Source organism: Leuciscus leuciscus (assembly GCF_965113295.1).
Source record: "Leuciscus leuciscus genome assembly, chromosome: 3".
Classification (NCBI taxonomy): domain Eukaryota; kingdom Metazoa; phylum Chordata; class Actinopteri; order Cypriniformes; family Leuciscidae; genus Leuciscus; species Leuciscus leuciscus.
Genome location: NC_138727.1, coordinates 29,382,391 through 29,393,210, shown reverse-complemented (window position 1 = coordinate 29,393,210; position 10,820 = coordinate 29,382,391). Strand labels below are relative to the sequence as shown.

Genomic DNA, 10,820 nt, shown 5'->3' with positions numbered 1-10,820 from the left:
TTTTTTACTATTTTAGAATTGCCCATGACCGCTTTAGAATGGGAGTCTATGGCCATGCACAGACATGTCCTTAAAACAACCCTTAAAGGGATAGTTCACTTTGAAATAAAATTTTGGTATGTTTTAGCTTACCTCAAGGGCATCCAAGATGTAGGTGTCTTTTTTTCCGCAGTAGTTTCAGTTTTGATATTTTTAGGTCAAACCGTTCTTGTCTGTCAGTCATATAATGCAGGTCGATGGTCACTTGTCTCAAACAGCATGCACAGAGTCCAAATTAAAACAATTCCCCGTCGTCCAAATTAAACAATTCCCCATCGTAAGTACACATTGATGGCCTAAGACACGAAACGAGCGGTTTGAGAAAACGAACAGTTTTTATATCGTTTTTACCTCTTGAACTCAGCCACGTCCAAGTGATCTGAGAGCGCGGGCGGGTATAGATATATACACTAGATGTCGCCTTGGCTACTGCGAAACCGTAGCCAAGGCGACATCTATTGTATATATCTATACCCGCCCGCTGTTTGAGACAAGTGACCATCGACCTGCATTAAATGACTGACAGACAAGAACGGTTTGACCTAAAAATATCAAAATTGAAACTACTGCGGAAAAAAAGACACCTACATCTTGGATGCCCTTGAGGTAAGCTAAAACATACCAAAATTTAATTTCAAAGTGAACTATCCCTTTAACGTTCGTTTTCAAAACTGTGCAACTCACCGAATGGTTAGTGGTGTTCGTTGATGATTAAAAACAAATATAGCGGCGCAATGTATGATTTCAATCCGTTTATTTTTCTATAGTGGAACTATTTTTTCAGATACCTCACAACCGCGTATAAACTTCCGCTCTTCGGCAACTTCCGTTGCTCTGCTCACGCTTGCCTTCTGAGAGTCAGAGAACCGAGCGAAAAGACCTAAAAGACTACAACCAAATGTAAACAGCCCCCTTTCCGTCTCCGGTAGCGCAGTAATATCAACGAGCAATGAGTCCTCCAACGGAAATCAATGGGATTTTACAAAATGGCAAATAAAACACGACAGAAACTGTATTTCGCTACGCTACTTGTTTTGGAACATCAACGAACACCACTAACCACTCGGTGAGTTGCACAGTTTTGAAAACGAACGTTAAGGGTTGTTTTAAGGACATGTTTGTGCATGGCCATAGACTCCCATTCTAAAGCGGTCATGGGCAATTCTAAAATAGTCAAAAAGTCGAGACAGGAACCATTGTCAAAATTTCTTTGTCCACCACTCTTGTTCATCCAAAACAAACTACAAAATAGACTCAAAGTGTTAAATACCGGAATTGTCCTTTAATGTATAGCCCCCATTGAAGGGAAATGCCAATAGTCAATAGAAAATCAATCAGTAGCTCTTATGACAAAGTGCAGATGGCAACGGGTTTAAGAAAGCTTTAAAAAACATTTTGGATTGTTTTCATATACCAGTTCTCACCAGTTCAATAAGAATCTGGATATGTCTTATTTGTAGTTATATTCATCTATGCATCATTCAACTTGTCCACAATAATATAATTTAATTATGATGTATGGTGTGACTTGTATTGTATTACATAGCATTAAAAAAAGACAAACGTGGTGTGTCTAATGGTTAATGGTACAACTTTATTTTTTAATCATTTTTTAGTAGACCCCTGAGGAGTCTGTAATCAGTAGAACAGGGCTAAAACCTACAAGACAGGAAAGAGTCAATGACAAGAGAGGTCTAGAAAAGAGGTCTTGACACAGGTAAGAGAGGAAGCAGGTCTGACTGGTGCCAGTGATGGAATTTCTCTCAGATCAGAAATCTTCAAACAGAGCAATTTTAAACCAAGCTCTCCACCTTCCCTTGACAACCTTTCATTTAGTTCTCCAATTGATCCTATACAGTAAAGGATTATGCTTTTAAATCATAATTACCCTCATAATATATCGCCAAGGATGACAATGACTGTTTGCCACTTAACATCTGACTAGAGAGAAGGGTAGAGGGTTGAGTAAAGAAACCTTGCAATTTTTCACTTCAATCTTTAAGACCCCCAGCCAATCATCCTGATCCATTACCTGTGTGAATAGCATGTAATGAAAAAATTTAAACAATCATAGTGGATTATGGAGATTTTTAGCTAGTATAGTCTAATGAAAGAAGGTATTAGGCCAGATATACACTGACACCCTTTGAGGTGGAAGTGGAAGGAAGGGCTTGTTTAATGATAGACAAATAAAGGATTTGCTTAAATTCACCCCCCCCACCCCCCACCCCCCACTCACGGAGCCCCACTCACACCTCCAAACCACCACCTGGCTGTGGGGTGCTGCCCGTCTAGGAGGAGGAGCCTGAGTTGGTCTTGTCCTCGCGGGTAACAGGGATGATGCGGTCTCCGCGGCCAGCATCTATACCACCAGTCTTGGGTCCACAAAGAGTGAGCAGGCCATCAGCAGACAGTGAGCAGTTGATGGCAGACTGGTCCACATTGGAAGGCAGACGGTAGCGACGACGGAACTCACGGGAGATGTAGCCATGATCATCCTGAAAGCCAACCATGCAATAGAAACAGAAAATGTAGGAAAAGGCCACATATTCATAAACCCATCATACACAGATATTATTTTTATTATATTACAGATTGTATTGACACGTATTACAATAACACTGTAACACTATAACACTGTGTTATACGTAACACTATAACACTGAAGAGGAGCCTGTTCTATTGAAGTAAAGCTTTATTCAGTTGAGTTTAAATGAATTGATATATATATATATATATATATATATATATATAAATTAGCTTATAATAGAATTATAGATTATAATTAAATGAATAATAAAGTAAAGTGTTAAAGTATATCAAAGTAATCCATCAAGAGGTTGATACCCATTCGAACTGTTCCAACTCTGAAGACATTTATTAGAAATTTTCTCCTAAATTGGTCTGAATCTTATAAATCTGTTTACAGGATCTATTACTAGTTTGATCCTGATTACATTACTGTAGATTTGAGGCCATATACTGTAACTCATAACCGTATGGAGTACGGTTCAACAAGCACTGGTGAAACAGTAGTTACCGATTTAGCGTCTGCTGTTGATTAGGTCATACAGAACAACAGCTTGTTCAAGGCATTTTAGCGCACACTCCACCAGTAAAGCCTGGAAAAGATTACCCAGAAGTTCTTTACTGGCTTTTGGGACTCCAAATAGGGTGGCAGGTTATGACGCAGAAGTGACATCAATCTGACGCAAACATTCTGAGAGATCTGCTCACTTTTTCCTCATCTGTGCCTCCCTTAAGGCTACTGAAACATGAATAAACCCACCATGCTGAAAAAGTGGCTATGAGGGGAGGATGGAGATCAAAATAGAAAAGGAACTGAAAAGAAAAAGTCAACTGGGAAAAAAATGGGAGGAGATGTGCAGTGCTGTGTAGCAACTGATTACATGTTATCTGGATTACGTACTCAGTTTAAAAAACAAACAAACTTGTAATTATAGATTATATTACATTTTAAAATGCTTGTAATCAGACTACGGTTACTTTTTTGTTGTTGATTACATGAATACATGTTATTCTCTCAAATTATTCATAATTCATTGATTCTCCCTACCACTTCGTTTTACTGAAATTAATTGAATTGCACACACAGACAAACCACTATTCATGAGCCTATCACTGAAAACTGAGACCCACACAGCATTTGATCACTGGATTTACAGAAATCATTTCACTTTTAAGAAGTGTTTTCTTAACATTGCAACACTGCATCTAATCAGCTCCTTATAACACACTGAGTCATTTAAACACGTGTTACTGTCTTTGGAAAGCTTTTGTCTTTCAAACAAGGCTGTCAATAATAATACAAATAAGTCAATAATAATAATAATCAAATTAAGTTCAACAAAATTTTCTTTAAAAATCTTTTTTAGTAAGTGATTTATTTTGATTGTTTTTATTTTAAAATTATAATTTTTTATTAAAATTTGTGTGATTTAATTACTTAATAGCTTTTTTTTTTTTTTTTTTTTTTTTTTTTTGTAATGTAATTTTGAATCTGTAACCGACTACAATTAGTTAGTAATCTACCCAGCACTGGATATGTGAGGTGGTAAAAGAGAGCAATGCAATGATGAATGTGCTTGGAATGGCTGATGTGTTTTAAAATAATTATCTCATAAAAGCTTAAATAATCCAAAAGATTTTTTATTTATATTAAAAAAAGATTTCACATTTAAAAATATTACTTGCTCCCTAAATTTCAAATAATTTATTTTGCTTCTATAAAAAATATTTCACTAGAACAGCATTGAAATATAAGCAGTATTCCAAAGAGTTTTCTAAATGCCTGTCTGTGAAAATTCAGGGTCTTATTTATTTAGGATGATGTGATTTCTTGAAATCATGAATTATATTTGCCCATGCACTAAAGTTATAGAATAATTCATTAGTCATGTTTAATTACACTCACTCCTAGTTGTTCCAGATGTCAAAGATGCTCATTTCTGACTTTATGTGATGCATATGAAAGTTGCGATTTTTAGAGAGAAGAATTCAGACTGATCCACTGACAATAATTTATCATAGGCTACTGCATTTGTTACACTATTTAATTCTTCCAGACTGTTGAATACACACATACAAGCACTTATACTATTATACTATCGTACTATTCACTGTTCATAGTTCACTGCACACTGAACAATTTGATGGAAAACAAACTAAATCACTGTAAATGAAGCATCATACACAAACTTCAGAGTCGGATTAAATAATGATTCACTACTATGTTCAACTACCAACTTTCTCCCACTATAAGAAAAAATCAGCACAGCAATTGATAAGAACATTTGGATGGTTAATTTAATTTAATTGCGAGTTTCTAATTGCTAACCTCTCTTGAGAAGATAAGAATAAATTATCTGTCCTGTCGTAATGAGCCATGACCTCACCTGTCTTTCTGCATGCTTGCCCTCGATCTCCACATAGTCATCTGTCACCTTGACATTGAGCTCATCAGGAGAGAAGTGTTTCACATCCAGGTACACTGTGAATTTGTCTCTGTCAGACCTCACCTGAAAAAGTGTCAAGCAGTGGAGTTACATCGACATGGTGTCAATTGTAGTTTCACAAGTTCACACTTACATATAATCAGATAAGAGTAAAGAGTATGCATATTTGACGTGCTGTCCGAGAGGAGGGCTCTGAGCTCAGAATTGTGCGCAAACCCAGAGGACTCCCCCCATATCTCTGGCCGGGATAAGAACAATCGAGAGTGAGGAGTTGGGGTGGTGAAGGGATGCTGGAAAACTGTTGTCCAGCCTTCATATTTACCATGTTTGGGTTGAATGTACTTTTCTGCTAGGACATTATCAATTTTTCTACATTTTTTTTTTTCTTACAGTGCTGTATTCATCAGTTTTGTTGATTTCTTAAATTTAGCCTGATTCTGTTTTGCCTTCTGTCACAGTTTGTGCATTTCCAAAGATTATGTTTTGATTTTGCTTATTTTTTTATTGGTCTTATTTGCGATTTAATTCCTGGGGTCTGTAAGGAAAAATTCGTTATATCCACCATATATCTTACTTTGAGGTGATACTAATACTGTATATGCTGTTTCCCAAAAAAATATTATATTGATTAAATGATAATCAAACCTGTGTTGGGCTTTAGCATCAACAATGGCATTATAAAATTTAAAATCTTCTCAATTCGCAATAAAGAATTCATACCTCAGAGATGCCTGAGTTGGAGGAGTCCAGGAAGTTGCGGAAGAGTGAATGTCGATAGTAAGGGCTGATAGTTGAGGCAGCGAAGGGGAAGAGGTCATAGTCGAACAGGCCTTCTCCAAAGAACTGATCGAAGAGACGGGTGGGATAGCCCATGTTGCGTCTGAACCAGGGGTGTTGGATGGCAATATCCATAATGTCAGGCTTGGAAACTCTCAACTTTGATTAGCTAAAGTGGACTGGCAAATCTCAGCGATTTGAGTCTGAGTGTGACTATTTCCACTTGATGTTGAGGAAACTTTTGAAGGAGAAGATGTAGACTGAAGGAGAGTACGAGGAGGCTGATAGAGGCTGGTACAGTAGACAAAGATCCCCAAACGATGTGTGCCGTCCTCAGTGGAGAAAACCCCCTGGTTATATACCTGTGCTTCAGAAAGAGGGGCTTACAAGTGGATCTCTCTGGAATGGCATTATCTCATGGTGGGAACAGTGCTGTCAGCAGAATTGGTGGGGTGCACACTGACCTGAGAATGACAGTCTAGCTTTGAATGGCTCCCGGCAATACTCTGGTGGCCAGCTATCACCGGAAAATATGTGCCTGCCAAAACAAACCAGACCATACAGATTAAGTGGAGTGGCTGCAGAACTTTACTAATGGTGTGGTATGGCCACTTGGTTCACCTGATGTTTCTTAGGCCTGACTACTTTAAAAGTACAGGTCTTCAGATGCTTATTTCCTCCTCAAAATTGAAGCTTCACTAAAATGTTAATTTGTTAGTTGTTAGTCTGCAAAATTCTATTGAAACTAACGCTAAAATTTCCTCTTTTGGCACTATGTTACTACAGAATACAAATCACAAAACATCCTGAATCACATGTGCACTACAGTAAGTAAAGAGAGGGATTAGTGCAGGGAATGTAGTGAATGACTGCAATTCCCATGCTCTGCAGAATCAAACTAAACATCAGTATCATGTACATATTTTTAAACCCTTAAAGCCTGACATATAAACTAATATTCATAAAAATCTTTTTTTTATTTTTTTTATAAAAGTTTATTGGACCATCAGACAAAATATTTTTTTTAAAACAACTTTTTTTAAGTATGATATTTAATACATCAGGCTTTTATGGGTCATGTAGTATGATATGAGAATACGAGGCTCACACTAAAAGCGCATAAAATGTATTCAGATGCCCAAACTGAGCAAAAATATTTTGTGCAATAATTTGGTGCAGTTGCTGATGTTTATAACAGACTACTCACATAAAGTGTTTTAGTTTTGTGAACAAAGCTCTGTAGTTTTGATTGTGGAAATCATATAATATTATGAGATTGGATATATGAATGAGAGATACAAATAAACATTCTTCAAAAGCCTGTGTATCATAATTGTATCACATTTTAACATGATTTTTTAAAAATATGTATGGATAATCAAGTAAATCTGAGTCTTGAAATATCATTAACAGTATAAAAGGTAGGCTATTCTTACCTTAACTTTATAAAAATCAGTCAAGATTTCACTGCAAAAAGACACGTGTACCACGACCTAAAGTATAGACATTTTTAGAATTATGGTAAAAGGCATGAGGCATGAAAAGGACAGAAGTCATGTAGTAGATTGCATACAACAGGTTTTGCATCAAAGTTTTGAACATGTTGATCATTTAGATGCCTTAGAAATGTATGTATCAAATACGATACATCAGGCTTATAGGGTTAAGCATTCAGAACCATGGGCAAACAAACAAGATGATTATTGCACATAATGCAAAATAGATCAAAACATTTTAATACATTGTGAGATCTGTATAAAACTGTTTGTATCAAGATTACTACAGTGAAGTGTCACTATATTTGATCTGGTCTCTACATACATTAGTTGATCAGTGATTTGATTTGATTTGAGAGTCAATAGATAGACACTTAAAATTCAGATTTGTATGGATTCTGTTTTACGTTCCTTTTTGGAGCTTGACATATTTCAACCCCTTTGACTTTCAATGTATGGACAAAAGCAGTTGAAGCATTATACTGTACATAATATCTTATTTTGTGTTATGCAGTAGAAGGAAAACCATACAAGTATGGAATGTTATGATAGTGAGTACATGATGACAGAATTTTTTCATTTTTGGGTGAGCTGTTCGTTTCAGGATAATCCTGTAGAGAAAATAGTAATACATATCGAAATAATGCAACCTACATGAATTATCACATGATTGTACCACGATAATTATTATCAATATGCATGTTCTCTATACTCTTTGGTAGCAGAACTGCTGTTTTTTCATGGTAATAATTTAATACTGCATATAGTAAGTGCATTGACACACATACACATGTACAGTGAAATGGCTTAGCAAAGGATTTGGGTGTGGAATATTTAACTCATCTACTATCTGTCTGACCAATACAGCTTTGAACCCATAATTCCGATCCTAGATGAGATGACTTCCCCTCTGGTCTGTGGGGCAGCATTAGGGTAATCCCTGGGGGCTTTCACCTGGCACGCTGGTGAGGCTTAACTGTAAACCACCAGCAAGGCCCTTTTTCCATACCACAGACTCAACAGCCTTGGCAAACAGCCCCAGCCATGGGAGGGGTGAACCGGCCAATGGAGTGAGGAAGGGCGACCAGGCCACCGGATGAGTGGTTTAATCTTTGGCCAGGTTTCAGCTCAGTCAGCAGCTTTTATTTGAAGCGTTTCTCAGTGGACTATACCATGAACGGAACTATTACAAGAGCTTGGGATGAAAGGATATTTTATGTCAGGCCTGGGGCTCGTTCTTCGTACGTCGCTAACTCAGTTAGCTGGATTTGATTGTTGACGATTTGGCATGATCTTGGATTGTTTGGTTCTTCGACGCTCATCCTGGACTTGCTGTCATAGCAACAGGTCCGTAAGCTTAAACCTGCTCGGGAGCAGGCTTATTTCATGTAAACAGGATTAGATGGCAGCTTTATAAGCGGAGCTGATACGGGAAGTTCAGCGCAGTGCGATAGTGCACTTTCTGAGATTGATATTTTTTTCTCGTGACTCGTGAGATTGTCGTTTACATTATTAATTTGTTGGAAACGCACATTATTTTCGACTTGACGGAGTCGGGCTTCTTTAACAAATAAAAAGGAAAAGTTGGCTATACACTGCCCACCTGTAGGCCTATGTCTCCTCTGTCTGTGCAGACTCTTCTGTAGGCCTTTCTGTAGATGTGGAATCCTGCAACTTATATTGCTGCCATAAAGCATACAAGTATAAATTAAGTAAAGTTCTTTATGCACTTGCAGGTAGGCTAGTTCCTCCATATGACAGTTATCTGAGAGGGTTTATTCACTGTCCAGTGCAATGGAAACAAATGGACATTACAAAGTCTTATACTTTCTTTCCTTTGGAAAGTTATAAAAAAAATGTCCACTTACGGCACATATTTCAGCCACCACTTTCTTGGGAACAGATACAAGTGTTGGTGTATTATGTAAAGGTGCACAAAAGAGGATAACACATTACAATGACCTACACTCTGGAAAAATATTTTTACATTAATATAAGTTTATTAGTTGTCACTTTCACAAGTCAAAGCAATTCATCATTACTCAAGATTTAACAGTTGAAATGACCATACAGCCTTAATTTAATGCAGCAAAAATTATTTTACAGTGTAGGCTACTAAGATATTTTCTTCTTTTTTTTTTTTTTTTGCTCAGCCTTTTTCTTGGTTGCTTTTATAAACAGCCAACCATTTATTTAACAGTGTCTTTTATAAAAGAGACTATAATATAACTAAAAATTACCATTATGTAGAATATTTTTGTACTTCACTTTTGTTTGTTCCCATGTTCTAGTGTGGTGACTCTGACATTACAATGAACAAAGTAATTATGCAATTATTCAAATACAAAAATATAGGCTAATAAGTGATACAAACATCTAACATGGCCACTTCTAACGGATTTAAATTGTCTGCTACTTTTTGCCAGCCCTCTCTCCTGGCTTTTGCAGACTTTGAGGTGTTCCCTGGCGTTTTGCATTAAAACATTAAAATTCCGAATAAACTTCGACTATTGCTCTGCTGAGGAGAAAAACTGAGCGCGCTCTTTGGCCACGCTGAATAGCCAATAGCAGCGTTGCTGATCAATGTTTCTACTATCGATACATATCCCCTTTTAAACCAGCGCATGAACGCGCAATTATCTCAGATAACTCAATCCAGCGATACTAATCCTATCCGGCAAGTGTGTTCGAAGAACCGAGTTAGCCAGATCATGATTTGCACGATGATATCATCTTGGATGTGTCGTTTGATCTCGGATGTAATAAGCAACGTACGAAGAACGAGCCCCTGGAGAGAAGATGCAAACATCTGTATCTTGCAAGTACCAGTATCTAGTCTAGATGCTGTTTATGGCCTCCATCCCACCCATTATTTGTTGATATATTATTAATTAGGAAATTAACAACATGTCCTTAATATAACATGTTTTACATATTCTCTACTAGACTTATTTCAGGACAAAAATATACTGTTGTTTAATTGCAACATCTGTTATTTTAAGCTTTTTCAAAATGGCTTTTACATTGTTCTTTCAGCTCATAGGTACTGGTCTCTCAACCGAGGTTGAGGAGACCATTTTACATTCCAGAGCTCCCTCCACGAGGAACCTGAATGCCCTGAAGTGGAGAGTGTTCACTTCTTGGTGTAGTGATCGTCGGCTGGACCCAGTTAACTGCCCAGTTGGTACAGTGCTGGAGTTCCTGCAAGAGCGGTTCACTGCAGGTCTATCCCAGTCCACTTTAAAGGTATATGTGGTGGCCATAGCTGCTTACCTATGGGTGGAAGTTAGAGATGAAAACAGAGGAAAACAGAGAAAACAGAGATGAAGTTAGAAGCGACCAAACACCGCCACGTTCTCCACGGGAAAACGTGGAGGTGTTTGGTCGCTTCTAACTTCATCTTTGTTTGGTTCCTAATGAATGAACTAGGCTAAGCTAAGTGCTATCAAAGTGTCGCCGCGCGCCAGAGCGATTGAGTGCACGCACTGAGACGAGAGAGGTATGTATCAACTCGTCTTAGTTAAGGGAATAA

General features: G+C 37.5%; 2 protein-coding genes and 1 long non-coding RNA gene across 3 annotated transcripts in view; all 3 read right to left on the bottom strand.

The window, feature by feature from the left end:
- Nucleotides 1-10,820, bottom strand: part of LOC309495663 — a 157,761-nt gene that overhangs the window by 90,088 nt on the left and 56,853 nt on the right. The window lies entirely within an intron of this gene.
- Nucleotides 2,304-5,954, bottom strand: cryaa (crystallin, alpha A). Its single transcript, XM_082163302.1, has 3 exons — nucleotides 5,736-5,954; nucleotides 4,956-5,078; nucleotides 2,304-2,537 (listed from the first exon to the last, which is right to left on the bottom strand). Exons 1-3 carry the CDS (start codon nucleotides 5,925-5,927, stop codon nucleotides 2,331-2,333), a joined length of 522 nt encoding a protein of 173 aa, XP_082019428.1. The 5' UTR covers nucleotides 5,928-5,954; the 3' UTR covers nucleotides 2,304-2,330.
- cbsa (cystathionine beta-synthase a) overlaps nucleotides 10,529-10,820 on the bottom strand; it is a gene marked incomplete at its 3' end in the record, with an annotated part of 13,811 nt that continues 13,519 nt past the window's right edge. Inside the window, 1 exon segment of the mRNA XM_082164098.1 lies at nucleotides 10,529-10,561. Coding sequence (XP_082020224.1) covers nucleotides 10,529-10,561 — 33 coding nt within the window.

Bases quoted from the DNA above. Each gene is read 5' to 3' on its own strand.
- cryaa (XM_082163302.1), bottom strand. From the start codon at position 5,927: ATGGATATTGCCATCCAACACCCCTGGTTCAGACGCAACATGGGCTAT. The intron at 5,079-5,735 runs GTATGAATTCTT...ACACTTTTTCAG, and splicing joins CCAACTCAGGCATCTCTGAG to GTGAGGTCTGACAGAGACAA. The intron at 2,538-4,955 runs GTGAGGTCATGG...GTTGGCTTTCAG, and splicing joins GCAAGCATGCAGAAAGACAG to GATGATCATGGCTACATCTC.